Here is a 20,355-nt window from a genome sequence, read left to right on the forward strand (position 1 = left end):
TAACGCGACACGAACTTCTGCCTATGATCCTCATATCGCTCTACAGCAGCCTTGCAGCGATTCTATCCGTCAAAATGGGTTATCGAGACCGTCTCATTAGCACCTCGATCCTACGCGCTATCTTCAGGACCAAACCCTCCCAGGATGACACAGAAGCAAATGAAGAAGCGCGACCCGGCCTGCTTACGCGTATTTTGGCCTTTTTCACATTCTTCAATCTCACGCTTGCGAGATACCGCGCAGGACTATTCAAGAAAATGAGAAATGAGACCTGGGGTATCGAAGAGGAGGAGTATGTGGAGAGCTTCCGCAGTCCGAGTAAGAATAAGCGAACGGACCTGGTTGCTGTTGGAGATTTGGGCTACTCTGGATCGGTACGTGAAATACTTTCCGATGGCATAAGACATGGCTAACCATTGTAGACCTTCTTCACTACGCCCAACTCCAAGTACCTGATCAAATCCCTGCCCCGAAAATTCGAGCAATCCTTCTTTCGCCAGCGTCTCCTCGATCCTTATGTCGAGCACATGGAGCTGAACCAAAACTCCCTTCTCGTCCGGATAACCGACCTCCTATACTGCCAAACCTACACCATGGGAACGGCAATCGGTACTGCACCTAGCCATCACATGATTATGGAAAACATTTTATATGGAAAATCCAGCTGCAGCAAGAACCAACAGAAGCAATGGGAAACATACGACCTCAAGCCAAACGACTACTTCTACCCTGAGCGAGATGTGGCAGGTGGCAGGCTAGCTCCGGAGAGTGTGAAGGAGCGCCTCATCGATGAGTTCGACGACAAGGTCCGGGTGACAATCGACCAAAAAGAGGAGCTAGTATCGCAGCTGTCTCAAGACTCCAAGATTCTACAAGAGAACAACGCAGTCGATTACTCTCTGTTCCTGGTACGCTATCCAGCCGACCTGAATTCGTCCGACAGCGACAAGATTCCCACCCCACCAGGCCGCGGTTCCTCCTGGCGCAATGGCGTGGTATCGCGCGATGGCAAGTGGGTTTATCGAGCCATCATCCTGGACTTTTTCTGGGCGAAAGACGCACTGCAAGCACAGACTCTTACGGGCCTGGTGAAGTTCTTCAACTTTGTGAAATGGGGTAAGGACCATGGCCCGATGAGCATTACTACGACCAGCGAGGAGTATAGGCAGAGGTTCCTCGGTATGGTCGAGGACATGGTCGAAGTCCCGGATAGCGCAGGACGACCTTCAGGCGAGCTGCGGAGTCCGCCACCCCACCTGGGGTGAAGAGTAACCACGATAAGAGGTCGAGCGCTTTCTATGCTAGGTTGAGATTGTCATTTGTCATTTAGCGATGGAGTTTTTTGCCTTTGAGGATATAAGATACCCATATACTGTAATGCTTCATCGCCGCGTAGAACAGACATGTCGCAAGCTACGTGAACAGCTTAGCCGTGCACTGAAACATGCCTGACGACATTGAGCACTACTGTGAATAATTGGTCTTTGGCGGTGAAGGGTGCTCGAACATGGCGTCATCGCACATGGATCCAAGCGCGCGCGTGGCTTGGGTTTGAAGCTGACGATGCTGCCAACACACCACCCGGGCACCATGTGGGGCATCTCACGATAGGTTGCGGCCTGGAATGTGACCCCTACGTGCCCAGTATAGTCTGAGACTTGCTACCGGGCTACGACTAGGATGATCACGGCTTTGAATCAGATGCAACTCCGGCTGTGGAAGACCGGCTGTGGAAGAGAGACGGCTATTAGGCCACGAGACCATCTTGGACGACGTTGAAGAGCTGCGCATCATAGCGATACTAGATCGCGAAGAATATGTTTAATAACATCTCAAGATCTACCCAGTAAACGTGCGTGTTATGGCTGATTAGTCCTGCACAAGGAAGATTCAGATTGCGGCAAATGCATCGTGCCTCGCGATGCGGCTCCATATGCGAGGTCCGCGGTGCCCGTATGACGTATGATGTCATTGTAGCCACTCTGCAACACGCCGCGGTAAAAGTAAATTGTACCATGTCGAATATCTGCGGTATCGTCGAGTTAGGCGCATCAATACGACGCCTGTAATTGCTTCCTTCCTACTGCCCAGCTAAAACGCACTTGCTACTTCCGCCTTTATACCTCGCTTCTCCCCAGCACGCCAGCTCTCGAAGACCTCCCTCCCTGTGCGCGCAACTCCATCTACAACACCATTTACATTGTTTACACACTATCAAAACATCGAAGCGAAACCCGCCACTCCCTCACCACACCCTACTGTACGCTATCCCTTGTCGAGCCTTGCTGGCGCTGCTGCTGGGACTGATCGCGCCCAATCAGAGCATCGCTCGCCGAGTCCTACGTCACCGTTCCGGTCAAAACATCCGGATTCGCGCCCGCATTAAACATGTCGGTCCTCGCATTCAAGGCGCTGGGCTACGGCGCAGAGCAGATTCCCGACAAGTTCTTCGAGAAAATCCCAGGTGGCTTCTTCACCCCGCAGGAGAAGAAAGACATCGACAAAGGCCGAAAAGACCGCAAGGACAAGTCACGACCCGCGAGCGAGCAGAGGTCCAGCAGACGAGGCTCACGACGAGACCGCACCCCGCCAACCGACTACTCAGACTACAGCGCATACGACGATACCGACTACGAACGAGAGCGAGAGCGAAGGAAGAGAGATAGACGCCGGGCAAAGAGCGCGGGCAGAAATCCTAGCAGGAGTATGAGTCGTGGAAGACACAACAGGCGCAATAGCAGGGACTTTGAGCCAGAGCACGGCGACTATAGAGATATGGCGCAAGCAGAGCGAGGAGAGCCCTACTTCCCTCCTCCACCTTCCTCTGGAGAGTACAAACCGTACAATCCTCAAGAGTACAGTTCAAGGCCAGCGCATGACGACTACCAACCGTCACCAACCGCGCCCGCGTACGGATATTCCCCTCAGGTAAATAGATTCTCTCCTTTTCGACGCGCAACCACAACACTTCCGATGACGCCCGAGCATCCAACGCCGGTGAACTCTTGTCCACCGATGTTGCCAAGCCGGACAGCTTCGACCCCCTTGTCTCCCTTCTCTTTCCCGCCCCCTTTACTTGAGACTCTTTCTCGCGGTACTCCTGTTTCTGCTGCTTTTTCGCCTACCTATGAGCCGCCTCTTGCGGCCTTGCTCCAACGGGCACTTACTAACACACCCAAGCCAGCAGCCGCCCAGCCATACCCTACGCAGCCATCTGTTGGGCCGCACGATGGGCATCGAGCTTCTTCTACCGCGGCGCGTTACACTCCTGGTCCTGGTTACGCACCATCTCCTCCTGTGAACGTAGTTATTCCTCCCCAAACAGGCGCCGCGAACTCCCCCTATGTTCCCTACAACCCAGCCGACTACCCTGCCAGCAATGCCTACCCCACAGCGCCACCCTTCACCCGACAAAGATCAAACTCACAGCCCTACACGTCTGCTGCTTCCAACCAGCAAATCACCCCCTACGTCGACCAACCACCCAGCCGTCGTGGCAGCACCAAACCCCGCCGAGAACACCGGCACAGGGCGAGGTCTGCAGACACCCATTCCTCCCATTCCCGCAGAGATGACCAGCATCGAGAGAGTTCGCGCATGGCTAAAGTGCGTGACAGATTCGATGGCATGGATCTGCGTGAAAGGGGTCTGGCGGCTACGGTGGGAGGTGCGTTGGCGGGGGGACTTGCTGGTAGGCAGATGGGCAAAAGTAGGCTAACTACGCTTGCAGGTGTTGCAGCAGGTGCCTTAGGGGGCAGAGCCATTGTTGATAAGCGATCCAAGTAAGTCACTTCATTCATGTGTTTCTGGAGTTGCGGGTTCCTAACAGGCTACAGGAGTAGAGGTGGCCGTCGATCACCGTCGCGATCTCGTTCCCGGTCTCGCTCGAGGCCCAGAGCCAGCGATCGAGCGCGCAGCCGTGACCGAAGTCCACCTCGTGGCATCCGTGCTAGAAGCAAGAGCATCGTCGACCGCTTCCGTTCAAAGTCTCGTGGCCCAGAGGACAGGGACGCTCGCAGAGACAGATACGACCGCGATCAACGCCCTGATCATGGTTATGATAATGGTCGCGTGGATCACGACTACTTTAGTAGTGATTCCGAGGGCGATGGGTCGCCTGCTAAGACGCACAGGAGGCGACGAAGGGATTACTAGATTTCCTACGCAGGTCTTACCACCTCGGTATTCTAGCCTGGTGAACGCATTCAACGAGGTTAATGTATGATAATTCCTTCCTATATTGTGTTTTGGTGCTTTCCTTTTCCTATTTAGTCCTCGGTTCGAGACCGCTATTGTACGTACATGGACAAACGAACTCACGACTTAACGACCACATGGCGAATGGAGAGACGCATCTGCGGGAATGGCGATGCAAGGTAGCAAATTCGAAACTCGAATCTCGTAGTCTATTCCCAAATGGGGCACAGCTCTACATCTCTTGCCTTGTTTAGTTTTTTCCCCCCATTCTTCCATCGGCTGTCTTTCCAGTCCAGCCCAGCCCAGCCCAGAATCTCTTAGGTTATGGTAATTTTATGCTGTGTTCCCCCCCACCTATATGTTGCATGAACGCGTGCATGCATGACATCCCAACACCTGGGATCGGGCTGCCTTCCCCAACAATTTCTTTGGAGCGAGGTGAATGCGTTGTGTTTCCTTTCGGCCCTTTTGACGGAGTGCTGTGTCCGGATGACGTAGCCTCAAACTTTTTCACTGTATAGTGCGCTTTTGAGATGGGCTGGGGTTGTTTCGGTGTTGCTCTCCGCTTTTGTGTAATGATAGTGTTTTGTTTGTTTGTCGGGTCAAGGGAAGGTTAGGTAAAGCGAGTCAGGTTTGTCTGGCACGCTTACATGGTACATTGCGTTGTGAATGTTTCTCTCTTTGTCTGTAGCTGTGTCGATCTCTATCAAACCAATGAGTTGAGCTGAGCTAAGCTTGGCTACGCAGCAATCTAGAACGCTCGCATGGTATGCAAGGATAGCCCTTTGTTACTCAAGCATTGCTCAAGCTTTTGCTCGGCGGGAAGCGGGTCCTTCCGCGAGGATAAACGATGATACTGATCCCTCATCGCGGAGAGTCCGATACACGTGCGTACCGGCGTGGCGGAGGTTTGTTGGGAGCTCTCTACTGGTAAACTTACTTGCGTAGTGCATTGATGAGATTTGTGGAAAAACTGATTGCTAGGTCAACAACTGTAGTGCTGTTTCGGGCGCTATACTACACTTCACTATACTGCTTCTCTTCTCTTCTCCTACCCGCTATTCGCCACCCGTTATCTGATCGCTTAGTACATGCTGTCAATAATAAGGGGCGGGGGGATTTCCTAGTTGCAGACGCATGCCTAGACGTCTTTTCCCTCCGCGGGCTAGAGTCAGTTTGCCCTGTGTGAATGCCATGCATGACAACGGAACAAAGCCTCACTCACACCACCGCAACTCATACACTACACCATGCCGAGATGCACTAAGAGGACTTTACTCCGTAACTGTAGTAGCTTTACTGCTCCCCGCGCATGTCCGAATGGTACGTCCTAGGCAGCTAGCAAGCAACGCACATCGAATTTCCTTTGTACGATCTCCTGTGTTTCTCTCTCTGCTGGAACTCACCGGAGAGTCCTCCGAAGCGTCCCCGAGACAAGTACAAAAATGCGCGCCAAACAAACGGTTTGTGAATCGCGTGGCTATGAATAGTCGGCAGCGAAGATGGTCGTCGCGACCGAAAGTTTGCGGAGGGAAAAATCTGAAATATGTGCAGCTGGGATATTCCGGTTTAGCTAGGTATCGCGAGTAAGGGTGAAGCGCATGCACGGCACTTGGAAGGAGGGACGAGAAGATGTCTGATCACTCCACCTTATGACGCAGATATGGTGGGATAGTGGACAGGAAAAGGTACAAAGGTAGAGTACTTGCGCCTTACTATAAGTTTCGATCGACATCTTGAGATTTGGCCATCTTTTTGGCATTCTTTGGAGAATCGAGCTTTTTCAAAGAAAAGCACGGATACTGAATTACATTCAAGTCAAGAGGACGAAAATATTCTGGGCTTCATTATACTTCAGCAACGTTCCTGTCCCCAGACCACCACCACTGTAGCAGTCATGGCTCCGACAACAACACCAACACCTCGCTCTCCCCTCCTAGATATCCTCCCGCCAGAACTCCGGCTACAAATCTACGAACACCTTCTCGTCGCCTGCACGCCACTCAAAGGCCCAACCGCGCGTCTCGACAAAAAATACAATCTGCACACGGCCATCTTGCGCGTAAACAAGCAAATCTACACCGAAGCCCACTCCATTTTTCTCGGGAAGAACACTTTCTACATCACCTCCGTAGTACCGCTCCACACCCAGATGACCAGAAGTGGAGGAAGCGAAAGAGGAGCTAGATGCGGAAAAGAAGATGGTTCAGGCGCCTTCGAACCACCACTTCAGCTGAAAGATTTACCGCTCGTGAGGCATCTGGAGGTGGATTTGTTGTACTGTCCACTACCAGCATCACCACCGAGGACGATGATAAAGAGACCGCCCATGAGCTGTGCTACTGCTGCTGCTATGGAGAAGTCAGTCAAGGTACTCGCATGCGTGGGCGCAGAGCGCTATGTAACCAGCTTATCGCATATGCTGCGAGCGGTGACGGGAACGCTGTTGACGCTGAAGCTGTGCGCGGATACAAGGCGTTATGCTGCTGCTACGTCTACATGTTTTACTGATAACAAATTGAATGGGTTGGATGATGGACTGGTAGTAGATTCAGATTCCGACTCTGACTCCGACTCGGACCTTGAGCCTCAAGAATCAGACGCAGACGAAGAAGATGACTCGCCGCTCTCCATCCAAACCCTCCTCACCGGCTTCCACGCCGCAGACACACACCTACGCTTCAAATCTGCACTGGCAAATCTCCCGCTCGAAACTATCCCGTTACATTTCTCTTTCCCTGAATCGTATTTTGACTTTGTGGTCGATAGGGCGGTTTTGCTGCAGAGTAGTTTGGTGTTTCTCGTCGGGCAGGTGTTGTTTGCTAGGAGCGAGGTGAGACTTAGAGCGTTGATGGAGGATATTAGCCATGATGGCGAGGATGGAGTTGTTAGTGAAGACAGTGGGGATGGTAGAGAGGAAAAAGAGCATGTTCAAAGTATCGATTTAGCGGGGATTATTGCCATTACATGGTCTGGGAGAGTTGTGTTAGGGAAAGAGGGTGTGGGGGCGAGGGTTATGTGCTAGAAGATATTTCTTAGCCCAAGGAAAACAAACACAGTTCTCAGAGTATTATCTCACACGCGTAGAATAGTAAGAAAGTAAAAGCATACTTATCTTCTACCTAATACAGGCTGATACACGAGTGTAAGCGAAATATAGGATGTAAGTATTTTCCTATTATTATCGCCCTTAGACGTAAGACGTACAGGGCTGTGCAAGACGTTCAGTTTTCTAAAAGACACTCTGCAAATCCTAATACTTCCGATCCTAGTCACACTAACTGGTAGCCAGGCTGTCATTAGGCTATCGTATGGACGCAGATCAACTCATTAAGTGATAGCCAGAATATCGTGAGGCTATCGTAGGATGCTCTTCAAACATCTGGAAAAGGGCGTGATACATCTCGTAGTGTCGCGCCGATATGGTTCGCAAAGCAAACGAAAATCCTCCTCAGCTCACAAAGGGTTGACAACGGCAACTGTCATCCATGTAGCAACGTGTTAACATGTTTGTCGCATGAGTAAAAACAAAAAAGCAGTAATGAAGGCGAAGGCCGACGATTTTCTCCCTCGGCGGCGCAACAACAGGGAAAAAGCCGGCATATGCTGCGTTGCAAACTCTGGACACCACATATTGTGTCTGGATGCATACATGTTCGCATCGCACAAGAATACGCGGTTGTTTATTCCGAGTCTGAATCAGGGATGGTGATAATTTCTCCGTCCAAAAGGACTTGACGATGCTGCTTGCGGCGGCGAACGGTGGACGGTTCTGTGCGGGAGGAGGAGGCTTCAGTGTCATGGGACAGACCGCTGGAGAAGACGACGGGCTGGCGTGTATTGTTCCTTCTCCTACGCTGCGGCAGCGGGTCTAGCTCCTTCCGTTTCGCCCAGATTTGTAGCGGGCCGCGAGGCTGGACGGTCTTTTCGATGCGTGAGAGATACCGATATTCTGGCTCTGGCTCACGGGTAGAATGACGTGGAGGGGTTGCGAAGAAGTCAAGTTCGATAGGCGCTGGCTTGGGGATGGTGATGCCCTTGTTCTCGAGGAACTCGTAAATGTCAAGCACTTCGTCTTCGGCGTCGATGAACCCGTGGTCAAAGGCTTCCATATGCGCAGCCCAGGTAAGGAAGTAGATCTTGTTTGCTTTAACTGGCCAGGCATTACCGCACTGCTTTTTGGCCTCCGTGGCGGAACCTGTGAAGCGGAAATTCGCGGGGAATCCTTGAAATTGCGCCAACTCTCGGCAGGTATTTGCTCTCTTCCCAGAGTGGTGCACGTTCTCGCCACCTGAAGTAGTGATGCATTTTGCCAGGTTGACGTGAGGATCGAAAGCCTCCCTGTCTAATATAGGCTTTTCGAGGTGTGGTTGGTGGTATGTATCTCGCTGAAAGCTGAAAGCTTGTTGCTCAAGCGGTTGTAGGGCATCTTTGATAGTGACATATCGCTTGAGTCCGCTATTGGTTGGACCGTGTATGGGGCTTGGGAATGGTGGTAAAGGAATACCAATTCTGTCCAAGTTAGTATAACAGGATCATGACAATAAGAACTCCCAGACCTACTTAGCACCTACGAAGACAAGCCTCCTTCGGTGTTGGGCGATGCCAAACCAAGCTTGATCTTGGATCTTCCATCTAACGTTGTACCCTCGATTTAGGATACCATTCACAAGAATTCGGAAAAACTTTCTATGCTTTTCCTGTGTCAGTAGACCGGGCGCCTGTTCCAGGCTAAAAGTCCTAGGCTTAACCTTGTGGAGCCAGGCTTCAACGGTGAACAGCGTCATCATATTAGCTTCGTCATTCTTGCCATCTACGGTACTGTTCAATGAGCGAAACGATCGGAGACAAGTATGGGTAGAATACTTACTGCGCCACACTCCAGAAGCAACATGGGCAACTCATGTGCAAATGGTCGCAACCGTGTATACACCGTCTAGCCATGTTAGGGAAGTCGTGTGCATCCATTTCGAGGTGCACCGCGCCGGGAAAATTCTTCTTGTACGCTTGCATGGCTTTAGCATCTTTTTCTAATCCCCATAGAATCTGATAGCCAGCTTGCTGAGCACCCGCGGAACAACCTCCACATCCACAGTAACCGTCGCCAAAAGTGTAAGCTGGACATTTACGGGGACAATGTTGCAATCGTTTCGAGGGGTTGGGCGCCTCTTGTACAGAGCCATTGCGCTTATGGCTCTGTGCTAATGGAGGCTGCGTGGTACTTGAACTTGCGCGTGCCATTGGTATCGGTGTTGAAGTTGAAGAGGACTCTACCACAATCTCGTGCTGAGAGAATTCTGCAACTTCTCGTTTAAGCACTCGTCGAGCTTCACCGCCGTATGACTTCGCATTGTAGTGTTGTTCCACCACATGCACCCAGCGGCAGATGAGTCTGCCCTTCTGGAAAACCCATTCCCTTATTTCGTCCTTGGTCTTCAATCGAAGCGGTACGCGAGAGTTAACTTGCGATTGGCCGAGTAACTCATAGTTGAGGTTCGTGAAGACACATCGGCGGATGCGAGTGACCTCCTCGCAAGATATTTCCTGTAGGCCTTGAACAAAGCGCGGTCGCTGATCGCCTTCTTGTACCTCAATCAGGATGAATAGGTCATTCAACTTGCCTACATTGCCGTCAATAAAAACACCCCGAAAGTGCCCTGGGTTTACATACGGTCAAAGAGTGGTTGTAGATACTCGACGCGCCTCATGCGGTACCCTCGGATGACTACTTCCTCAGTGTGAACATTTTCAACGATGCTCCGGACTAAGAAGAAATCACCGGAAAGAAGGTGTTTGGAGGTTCGTCCAGAATGATCCTTAAGCTCGACAACACTGTCGGGGCGAATATCGCCACATTCGAGCGATAGTTTCGGCAGCTCGAAAGATTCCGGTAAAGGATCGGAACTCGGTGGCGCAGTCTCATAGAAAGAGAGGTCGTCGTCTTCGTCGCTCTCATTTGCGATTGGCTCATCTTCATCGACAGAATCCTCTGAATCGTATCGCTGAACATCTACCTCGTCTTCAGAGTAGGCTACAGTTCCATCTTCGTCGTCGCTGAAGGAGATGGCGTCCTCGAGACTACAACCCGACATGGTGGTGATACGTCGGGGTTCTCGCGTTTCCCAAAGTAATGTCGTAGTTCGCAGTGGATCGTGTAGGCAAGGTTACAGGTGGAGGTAGAGGTGAGAGACGAGGCGACGGCGGCAGTAAACTGTACACGCTTAAAGCTATGGTAACGGCTACCAATCTGCCGGGAGTTGCGTATACATGGTGAATGAGGATTCGTGCACGTCATGTGATGCAACAAACGGGGGTGAAGCGTATAAACAACGGTGAATGTGGGGTGAGGGGAAGTACTTGTAGATTTAGGCTTGATGTGAATGAAATAGGAAGCTTATAAACCTGGGCTTCATGTGTGTGGAAAGAAATAAGATGGTGTAGCTCCCATAAGAGAAAGTCGAACCACTGGATGCGAACATGTGAGTGCTTGGTCACGCGCCGTAGAGCCAGGCGTAGGCACGAGAAATAATGTGAGGGCAGAGGACGATGTGAAAAGAGAAGGAGGAGATGAACGAGTCTCATGAGACTTGAACAGGGAACAGCCCACCCGGGTACTATACCTCACCCAGCCTATCTATACAAAAGCCCTAGCTGAAACTTCACGAGAATGCCTTCATCTGGTCCCTCATCTAATTGTCCTCTCCACAAAATCCTTCTCCAACCGCCCCACCTCCTTCTTGAATGCCTCGACCTCTTGCCAGCAATCGAGTGGCCGTCGGTCATTCGTCCTCAAACAAGCAACGACAGCCTCCTTCGCCTTGCTCACATCCGCATCGACCTGCTCCAGCTTCCGCCTCTTCTCGAGCTTCGCCTTCAACTGCTCGATCTCTTTGGTCACACTCTGGTTGCTCATGTCCTTCTGTCGTTGCTTCTCCGCGAGTGTCGACTTGGACGAAGTTGCGTCTGATATCTTCTCGACGAGGGAGGGTTCGCTGGGCTGCTCAGGTTCGCCGGAGAGGGCTTCGCTGAACTTGGAGAAGTTCTGTGTTTCTTGCTCGCGCAGCTTCTCGAGCTCGGCGGTTAGACGTTCCTGGTATTGGAGTTCTTGCTGCTTGGAGCGTGTTGAGTCCGTCTGATCTAGCCATCAGTCCCATTCCACCACCAGTGTCTGGTTCCATGCCGTAGGCGACTCACAAAAGTGTTCTTTTGGATCGAACCGACGAGTTCATTCGAGAACCGAACGGGATGATCGCTGCGCGCAAACTTATCAGCAATGTTCCAAGACGTAGGATAGCATACAATGCAAGGCCAAAGCCATTGGCTCGATTAGGGGATACATACGGCGAGAAGACATGCTGGCTGACCTCCGAGGAGGGTTTCGAGTTCTCTGCCCCCATTGCTGTGTTGGCGGAGGTGCGGGATGCGTGCGCGATGATGTTGCAACTGGAAAGAGTCGGAGTTGACGGCTTGGCCGAGGAAAGCGCGCTAGCGGCGGACGGGGCTGCGATCGGCAGGCACGCTGCGACCAGAAAGTTGGTCGACGTTGGGCTGGCCTGGAATGTAGACGCAACCAATTCCCAACATAATTAGTGTCTAGCTGTAAGAGAAGAAGACACCTAATACTTGCACACTGCTCGTCTTGTCATTTGAACGTCAAACCTCCTCTCCAACTCTCGAATCACATCGAACTGCAACCACCACATTAAACATCTTCGCAATGCTGCAGTCTTCGCTGAGCAGCTGGCTAAAAAAGCCTACGACTACCGGACAGAATGAGCAGCCTACAAAGCCACCTCCCATAGCCAAAGCTGTCCCCAATCGACCGCCGCCTCCTCCAAAGTCCGCCTCCGCCCCTACTCGCGTTGCCTCTGCTCCTACCGCTGTGCCTGCAGCCATGGACAACTGGAATGACATCCCAGACAACTTCCTACAAGCCCCATCGAGACCCAGATCGAAGAAGAGCCCCCGTTCTTCACGGGCTGTCACGCCTTCTTCTGGCACCTCAAGAGTGCCCTCGCCCGTCGCCCTCCCAGTCCAGCAGCCGTCCCTGCCACAGCTGTTCGCCCTTCACCCCCTGCCTGCGAACGTCCAACTCGTACCCCTCACCGAAGAGCTGATGCCCGCCTTCAAGCGCCTGATTGCTCTCACGCTGCCCATACCCTACCCCGAGAGCTTCTTCAAGGAGACCATGACCGAGCCACACCATAGCATCACCCTCGTGGCACTATGGCACTCCTCTCCTACCTCGAACGACTCCGTCAACCCTTCGCCCGAAAAGCCACACCTCGTCGGGGCCGTCCGCTGCCGTCTGCTACCCACCTCCCAGCTATACATATCCACAATCGGTATCCTTGCGCCATACCGCTCGCACGGCATTGCTATGCACCTCCTACAAGCCGTTGTCAAGCAGGCGGTGGAACTGCATAGCGTGAGATGCGTGACGGCGCATGTATGGGAGACGAACGAAGAGGGGTTGGAATGGTACAAAAAGCGCAACTTCGAGACGCTAGGCAAAGAGGAGGGTTATTATAGAAAGCTAAGGCCACAGGGCGCATTCCTGGTTCGAAAGTGGATTGGCGTTGGAGATCTACTAGGCAACGGTGCTTTAGAAGAGAAGGAAAGAAACGGCCATGCCATCTGAGCACTGATGAGACACTACCAACGATGGCTTCCACTACATTTCAACGGTACTCTCGACTCCTACCCGCGTAATACCGCTTTCGAGTCCTTGCCACCCGAGGCTCTAGTCCCCTCTTGCCGTTCCCCTTCGTCCTTCCCGTTTACCCGGTCTCGACCACCTCGCTGATGACGCTTTTCACCAATGTTCGGGTTCACGGGTCTAGTCACGACGAACTATGTCGAACAATATACTCACCTGCAACGCGACGAAGACTGGTAGCTGGTAGATTTAGTCATTGGGAAAGATATATGGCTCGACTAGGGTGAAATAAGGATCAATATGCGGGTAAAGACGACGTCCCCACCCAGCGTGCAAGAAAGCAACGAGAATAGCATCCACCACGATCTTGGGGATATCGGTCCGTAGGCGGGATACTGCACAACCCGACAGCATTGTCTATATGCTTGTTAGTAACTTCTTCCCACCAAGGATCACGAAAACCGGGAACCAGCACCGAGGTACCCAGTAATCTGGGCCGTTACTCCCACGGCTTGTACCCGCCGTTCAGCCTGTCGTTCGTTCTGTTTTCGATGATTTTGTTCAGCAGCCACTATACTAAGCAAGGTAAGGTAACCCAAAGATTGCCTATCTCAATCTATATCGACGCTACACTTATGGGAGGCCCGTATTGAGGCCTGGCCACAGCCATGTTACTATCCATAGAAGTCTTGCGCATGCACAAGCTCGTACCAACGATATCAACATCAATCATACGACTGAGATTACGAGCATCCCGCAGTTCGAAGCGATAGTTAAAGTACGGTATAAATATCGATAATAAGATATGGAGTGTATATCTCACGGCGATTGATCTTTCATTGCTGTGCATTGACGAAGTATAATTTTCACTCAGCAACTCATCATGCAGCTCACCACTCTTGCCATACTCTTTGCGTCACTCTCGCCAGTCTGCTTGGCGGTACGTGCATCATCCGTGGTCTTACGTATCGTTACTGATACGCGCCAGGCTCCAGCAAACAATCAGTTAGAGAAGCGCCAGACGTATACCATAACTTGCATCGGAGGGAGTTGCAACGATGGCTCAACGCCAGTCCCTTCAATTACCCCAAAGCCCACTACGACGAAATCGATCAGGGTCAGTCCTTTCCTATAGCCAGCTCGTTGTACTTGAGCTTTGCCTGGCGCCCTTTCTACCGCCATACCAACATAACACTTACTCTGCTGCTAGACTACCACCCATTCCACCCCGAAATCCACGGTCAGCCCGACGAAGACTAGCGGCGGGGAGACAGGACCAAGCAGCACCGCATGCCCTGTGCCGCTGTATTATCAGTGTGGAGGCTACTATGACGGCAAGCCATGGACGGGGTGCAAGAAGTGCGTAAAGGGAGCGAAGTGTGTGGTACAGAACGGCAAGTCTATGTTTCAAAGTTTTGGAAAGGACGGACAGTGCTAATATTCAACAGAGTTGTACAAGCAGTGCGTTGCGGACGAGGATTGATAAGTGCCTCTAAGAGCGTTTTTCCTCTCTGGCCTCGGGCTATTCAAGCGTAGTTTACTATGTTTTGAGTCCTACCAACAGCCATGCTCTTGCATAAATCAATCCATTCTAAGACATAAGTATCGGTCGATGGTGCACGGTGTTCCACAGCTCGTTGACCAGAAAAGACTTTAGTTTGTGACATACCTTCTCCTGCATGTCTTCTGCTATGTCTTTCGTTCCAATACCTCCTTCGCATCGGTATGATAAAACCCTCCAGGCTGCTGTTTGGCAGAAGCATAATACCTCTCGCAAATTGTCGAAAGTTATCACGCTCTATTTTTGGAATCAGGAGTAAAGGTTTGTAGATTGATGAACACCTACACCTGTATTGCTCCTCTTTCCTTCTACGAAGCAGTAACTTGGCCATCAACTATCAACAACTGTAATTATATTGTTGTACATGATGACCAACGCTGACTGCGCTGACTAACATACATAAAGTCCTAAGATGGCGCGGAACTTACATGGAGCTACCCCTCCATAGGTCTCGACTGCCCCACCATCGATCGTTTACTTAACCGTCTCGTCTACTAACCAACGTCATCATAACAATATATTTCTGAAAACTCCGCAACTTTCCAATTCGCGTCTTTTCCTCCAACTTCTCTCTTCCCGCTTCGCAATAATTGCACCTTGTTATTCGCGAAATCACATTTCGTCTTACCCGCGCAATTACACCACATTCCAAGCCGACTGTTCGTGGCATAGCGCGTAGCTGTGATAACTTATAACAAACATGCCCGATCCCCGTGTCTTCATCGTCCGCCACGGCGAAACAGAATGGTCGCTTGATGGCCGACATACGGGAACGACCGACATACCACTCACAGCGAATGGCGAGAAGCGCATAAGGGCGACGGGCAAGGCGCTCGTGGGTGATGATCGATTGATTGTCCCGGGGAATCTGGCGCATATGTACGTCCACACCACAGTTCCATACGTAAACCATGAAGTGTGAAGAAGGAGAAGGGAGTAGGGGCAAATTGATATAAGAAAAGAGGGCTAATCACAAACCTGGGGCCCACGTAGATACGTCAGTCCTCGTAAACGCGCACAAAAGACGCTCGAACTCCTCCACCTAGGCTGTCGCGATAGATATCCATGGCACCACCAATCCAACTCCTCCGATTCGGACGCCAGCTCCAACGCCCTAGACATACGCACCAACGCGAAGATTGAAGTCACAGAAGCAATACGCGAATGGGACTACGGCAACTACGAGGGCAAAATCACGCCTGATATCCGCAGAGAGCGAGCAGCGCGCGGTCTTAGTGCAGACTGGGACATATGGCGCGACGGATGTGAAGGCGGCGAATCGCCTGAAGATGTATCCGCGCGCCTCGATGCGCTGATCGCTGAGATACGCGCGAAATATCACGAGGGGAAGTTTGGGAAGGACGCGGGCTGGAGGGGGAAGCAGGGGGTGCCGAATGATGTGCTTATTGTTGCACATGGGCATATTCTTCGCGCCTTTGCGGCGAGGTGGGTGGGCAAGAATCTCGAGGACAATCCTAGTTTGATTCTGGAGGCAGGAGGTGTGGGCACGCTCAGTTATGAACATCATCGAGTTGAGGAGCCGGCGATTTTACTAGGAGGCGCATTTGTCGTTGATGTTGTGGAGAAGGAGCAGGAGGAGAGCAAAAAGAAGGGGGATAATTAATTACTAAGCGGAGTACACGTGATGGACCCTCTCATTCTAAGACAGTTAGCTTGAAGAGTCTGTGCAACACCCAACAGCTTGAAAATGCTGAGACAAAGCTGTAGGGCTTTCGACATCGTTACCTCCCTTCGTCGTAAGCCTAGATCATCTCCTTCAAGTATCGTGTACATGCACATCGCAGTCTTTCTCCATATTCACCCATTTTCGTCCTAGTCCAAGTCCATCACATCCACCATATCCATCTCTCTTCAAGCCTTCAAGCCTTCAAACAGTTTTCAAGCAGTAGTAACTGGCTTTTGGATAACCCGCTGGTAGTCCAAGCTTTTCTGTTTCGCATCCTTCGCGAGGATCTCCGGATTCTTGATAGCCCACAGGCCGAATTCGCGCGCGGCGAATGCGTTCATAAGAAAGTCGCGGCCGTACTGTGGGTCGATAACCAGTTGCCGGCTCAGGTAAGTGCGACAGATACTATCCAGACTCAACTGCGGCTTCGACAGCGGACCTTTAGCAGCCTTCTCAACCACAATGGCGATATCGACAGCGCGACCATGAATCATGCGCAGCACATCAAGGTCGGACCGCAAGTTGTGCCCGACAACGATAGTCTCTTTGTCCACGAACTTCCACAGTGCGGAACGAGCGCTAGACCAACCCTTGAAGATCTTGTAACCGGCCTTTCGCGCTCCCTCCATATCATCCCAGCCGGATAGCCCAGTCACCGAAGAGCGCCAGTTCGCGACTTTTGCGTACGGATCAGTGCAGACCAGGTGGTTCATGAGAATGCGGCTGGTGACTAGATCGACTGCCGCGATTTTGACGACTTCCTGACGGCCATCAGCGAGCAGGATCTTGCCGCATGACAGGGCGATGACACCGAGACCGGGCTTCGAAGAATCGCGGTCGGGGGAATGTTTGAAGTCGGTAACCGGGTAAGCCACTTTGTATTCGTCCTTGAAGGCTGTCGGTGGAAGGAGATATTCTTCGCCCTGCACGCTCTTAGGGAGGCTGCACATGCCGTCCAACGAGGTAATAGCATTGTTCTGGTTGGAGACAGCGATACGAGTCCAGTCGATACCACAGACGGTCATCTTTCCGTTGTTGTGGATGAAGATGTCGGACTGAATACGGAGTCGCCCAATCTTACCCTGGATGTACTTGGCCTGCTTTATATCATCTTCACCACCCATACTCATACCGGTCGGCATTGGAATTGGAATTTGTGCGGGGGTTGGCGCAGGGAATGGTCTAGGAGGCGGGATAGGAGCTATTCGGCCACCCTGTCCACGACCTCGACTGCGACCGCGAGGAGAATCTCGAAGTAGGCCTTTCACTTTCAGCTGCTCGCGTACGCGCTGATTCATCATGAAAGACTGGCTGCCTTGAAGATCCAGTGCTTTGCCTCCCAAGCCGTGGACGTCAGCCTGATGAGCTTTGAGCCCGGGCTCCGATCTGAAAGCCTTCCCGCACTCTTGAACGATGCAGCGGAAGGAGGGAATAGCGGGCGCTGCCGGTAATTTCGCATCCAGACTTTGCTTTCGTACCGGTGTTAGGGTAGGCTGTAGGCCATCATCGTACTGTGCGGCTACCTGGGATATCTTCGGGCTACTCGAGGGCCTTCCGTTCGACATCGTCTGAGAGGTACATCGCAAGGCATGCGCGTTGTAGCCAGCTTTGCTTTTAAAGGCGGTTTTGCATTCATGGCAATATTCATTGTCTTCGCTCAGGTCATCCGGCGTGTCTGAAGCATCATGATACCCCAAGGCGCCGTTCACCGTTTGGTGAGGTTGAACCAGGTCAACGCAGCCTGCTGGCCCCGATCGCTTCTTGTTCCTAGGCGGCGTTCGCTTCTTGTGGTCGGCACAGTCGCCATCCGGGAATTTACGATGAGCGTTGTACTCTCGCTGGGTCCTGAAGGTTCTCGGGCACCTATCGCAGGTGATGGCCGTGGTCGACGTCAAGGTCGGTTCGTGGGATGCCCCATTCGATGCCTGGGCTGCTGGAAGTATACTGGAGGCCTTCTGGCACCCTGTAGATTGATTCAGATGTTTGTTGAGGCCTTGCTGCGAAACCATGGTATCGCCACATGTGTCGCACGCAAACTGCGCAGACTGATGCCCAGAGACGATCTGATGCTGTTCTAGAGCCAGAGAGTCGGGGAAAGACCACGGGCACCATGGGCAGGTCAAAGTTGCAGGAGTGTTGTCAGCATGATCGGCTGCATGCTGGTCAAGCTCGCCTCGCGTGTTGAAAGACTGATTGCACATACCGCAGTGATATGGCATGGGCGCCGGAGCCTTGGAGCGCTTCGGGCGAGCCATGGTCACACTGCGGATGCGACTTGTAGCGAAGAAGAGTTGGCGAACGAGCGGGCAACGAGTCTGAAGGTAAGAGGTGGCAGTTGAGTGAGGTGGGGTGAGTAGATCGCTAAGCGTTGTTTGGATGCTCTCACGTTGTGAGGGAAGCCGCGACAGGAGCACGGCCGCTCTACCACGTGAGTACTGGAAGTTTCCACGGGCTCAATTTGGGGAAAGCCTAGAGGGCTTTCACGGAATCAATAGGTACTTCAGCATGCGTTTGCATGTGGCCTTTTGAAGTGTCAAGAAAGAGCTATTTTAGGCAAACAGGCAGTCACCATAGTACAGCCAGACAGCACAGAGAGCATGGCTTCAGCACAGTATATTGAAGGCACACGGGGGCCAGTCAAGATGCCGAGCATGCCCATATCAGAATGCACAGAATCACCCCCGCCAGAACCAATTCTGCAACCCATGGAAACCTACAGGATGGTCCGAGAGGTGTGAAGTTTGCCATGGGTGCCAAGGAAAGGAAGAGGCACGACAAACGGGACATGATGATGTACATAGCTAAGTTGCCACGAATCACAAGCACCTACTCCGAAGGAAAAGGAACTATGCAATAATGATGGCAGGAACACCTCAGCAGCGCGGATGACCATTACCAGTTAATCACTCATAATTTCCATCGCAGTTGTTTAGACACTAGGCGCTTTGTTTCGCAGATACTCACACGTACACTTACTGTACTGAATAGCCGGTGCCTTAAGACGCACGCACATCAATAATTTGCATGCTCTTTACATAGTCAAGTATGAGGATGTGTTAGTCATTTGCAATCACTCCCAAAATTTCTCATCCCATAGTTAGACAGATGAGGTTTAACAGATACGGCATCCAAGTTTCTCTGAAGCTGACCCCTTCATAACATCTTCATAGGCTGTTGCAGTCGATCACAGCTTCTATATGTATGCACTCTCCACGAGCTCCACGGTTATACCGCTCGTGGTGTAGTCGCTTCCCAGAGAGCACTGCCTCTGTTTGCACGTAGTGCTCCTCAAAACGTGTTCAGCGGGATACTCGCTAGAGAACATCGAAAATCTAATTCTTCTGTCCCTTGATCTAGAGTTCTCGGTTACTAGTGATAATCTTGTCCATTGTGCCAGAACCTCCTTAGAACTGTCGAGTCGTTCAACCAAAGTGAAAACAATCCATCCCCCGTAGACATGATCATCGATTTGATTGAGAACTGAATGCTTTGACTCCAGTACAAATCCCTTTTGATTCTCGAGACATTTGACCAAGACCACAAGTAATCATTTCCCCCGCGCGCTATCGCTGATCCGATCAAGAGCCGGATTTCTTCGTTGGGCGCAATCCGACCGATCAGTACGTCATCCGAAATGAAAGACTTCTCCATGTTGTGTTGATCCCACCAAGAAGGCCACGAGATCGGACGGCGCAATCGGATATGCTTTTCTCCGTGTCTTGTTCGAGACTGCTTTGAGGGGTCGTTGCGACGTTTTAGGTAATCTCTCAGGATGGAGAGCATAAAGTTAGGGTTAATTTCGATATTCGTCGCTGGAACATGTACACTTTTGTAGATGTATAGAAGGTCTTCGTTACGAATGCAGCTGATCTGCTGTCGCTCAATTTGGCGGTAGGTTTGGGCGACGATTGTAGCAAGCCGTAGGATGCTGGCTTGTTCGTGTTGAGAAAGAATGGACGAGACTGTGGCCGCAGCTGCATTTGTTGAGGCGATTGGTGTGGTGGATATTGTGGTGCGAAGCGCTTTTGGATCAACATTGTGGGAAAAGGCCAAATTGTCGATCAAGAAGCGGTGCAGCAAAACAGCTTTCGGCTCCCTATCTCGCAAGTTTGCTTCGTACTCGGTATATAACGGAGGCGGCGGGTTCATATTTGCGTGGTATGCGTGATCTGGTTTGAAAGGTATCATAGGAATTGAAGTTGTGTGGTCAGTAAAGTTTCATGTTGTTGGAGCGTAGATGCGAACCGTGGT

General features: G+C 51.7%; 9 protein-coding genes across 9 annotated transcripts; 5 read left to right on the top strand and 4 right to left on the bottom strand.

The window, feature by feature from the left end:
- Positions 1–74: 74 nt before the first annotated feature.
- On the top strand, positions 75–1,432 carry K460DRAFT_298910 (SAICAR synthase-like protein; the record flags this gene model as incomplete). Its single annotated transcript, XM_040929778.1, has 2 exons — positions 75–374; positions 423–1,432. 2 exons carry the CDS (start codon positions 75–77, stop codon positions 1,263–1,265), a joined length of 1,143 nt encoding a protein of 380 aa, XP_040794222.1. The 3' UTR covers positions 1,266–1,432.
- A 620-nt stretch (positions 1,433–2,052) lies between these two features.
- K460DRAFT_383020 (uncharacterized protein) lies at positions 2,053–4,155 on the top strand (the record flags this gene model as incomplete). Its single annotated transcript, XM_040935434.1, has 3 exons — positions 2,053–2,928; positions 3,181–3,782; positions 3,813–4,155. Exons 1-3 carry the CDS (start codon positions 2,389–2,391, stop codon positions 4,153–4,155), a joined length of 1,485 nt encoding a protein of 494 aa, XP_040794223.1. The 5' UTR covers positions 2,053–2,388.
- Positions 4,156–6,094: 1,939 nt separating this feature from the next.
- Positions 6,095–7,222, top strand: K460DRAFT_351567 (uncharacterized protein; the record flags this gene model as incomplete). Its single annotated transcript, XM_040931578.1, has 1 exon — positions 6,095–7,222. The coding sequence occupies one exon, from the start codon at positions 6,095–6,097 to the stop codon at positions 7,220–7,222; it is 1,128 nt and encodes a 375-aa protein (XP_040794224.1).
- Positions 7,223–7,688: 466 nt separating this feature from the next.
- On the bottom strand, positions 7,689–10,315 carry K460DRAFT_424527 (S-adenosyl-L-methionine-dependent methyltransferase). Its single transcript, XM_040938219.1, has 4 exons — positions 9,869–10,315; positions 9,068–9,818; positions 8,761–9,018; positions 7,689–8,709 (listed from the first exon to the last, which is right to left on the bottom strand). Exons 1-4 carry the CDS (start codon positions 10,287–10,289, stop codon positions 7,881–7,883), a joined length of 2,259 nt encoding a protein of 752 aa, XP_040794225.1. The 5' UTR covers positions 10,290–10,315; the 3' UTR covers positions 7,689–7,880.
- A 97-nt stretch (positions 10,316–10,412) lies between these two features.
- On the bottom strand, positions 10,413–11,633 carry K460DRAFT_298915 (uncharacterized protein). Its single transcript, XM_040929779.1, has 3 exons — positions 11,539–11,633; positions 11,392–11,449; positions 10,413–11,329 (listed from the first exon to the last, which is right to left on the bottom strand). Exons 1-3 carry the CDS (start codon positions 11,592–11,594, stop codon positions 10,883–10,885), a joined length of 561 nt encoding a protein of 186 aa, XP_040794226.1. The 5' UTR covers positions 11,595–11,633; the 3' UTR covers positions 10,413–10,882.
- A 281-nt stretch (positions 11,634–11,914) lies between these two features.
- On the top strand, positions 11,915–14,339 carry K460DRAFT_373623 (carbohydrate-binding module family 1 protein; the record flags this gene model as incomplete). The annotated part of the gene is made up of 4 exons (XM_040934599.1): positions 11,915–12,493; positions 12,524–12,757; positions 14,067–14,250; positions 14,305–14,339. The coding sequence occupies 4 exons, from the start codon at positions 11,915–11,917 to the stop codon at positions 14,337–14,339; spliced, it is 1,032 nt and encodes a 343-aa protein (XP_040794227.1).
- Positions 14,340–15,117: 778 nt separating this feature from the next.
- On the top strand, positions 15,118–16,026 carry K460DRAFT_267211 (phosphoglycerate mutase family protein; the record flags this gene model as incomplete). Its single annotated transcript, XM_040927522.1, has 2 exons — positions 15,118–15,296; positions 15,411–16,026. Coding segments are annotated over 2 exons (795 nt in total), but the record flags the coding sequence as incomplete, so codon positions are not given.
- Positions 16,027–16,316: 290 nt separating this feature from the next.
- Positions 16,317–18,323, bottom strand: K460DRAFT_324763 (uncharacterized protein; the record flags this gene model as incomplete). The annotated part of the gene is made up of 2 exons (XM_040930579.1): positions 16,317–17,305; positions 17,342–18,323. 2 exons carry the CDS (start codon positions 18,321–18,323, stop codon positions 16,317–16,319), a joined length of 1,971 nt encoding a protein of 656 aa, XP_040794229.1.
- A 1,150-nt stretch (positions 18,324–19,473) lies between these two features.
- On the bottom strand, positions 19,474–20,253 carry K460DRAFT_401684 (uncharacterized protein; the record flags this gene model as incomplete). The annotated part of the gene is made up of 1 exon (XM_040936443.1): positions 19,474–20,253. The coding sequence occupies one exon, from the start codon at positions 20,251–20,253 to the stop codon at positions 19,474–19,476; it is 780 nt and encodes a 259-aa protein (XP_040794230.1).
- Between the last annotated feature and the right edge of the window lie 102 nt (positions 20,254–20,355).

The sequence above is a fragment of the Cucurbitaria berberidis genome (assembly GCF_010015615.1).
Source record: "Cucurbitaria berberidis CBS 394.84 unplaced genomic scaffold K460scaffold_1, whole genome shotgun sequence".
Classification (NCBI taxonomy): domain Eukaryota; kingdom Fungi; phylum Ascomycota; class Dothideomycetes; order Pleosporales; family Cucurbitariaceae; genus Cucurbitaria; species Cucurbitaria berberidis.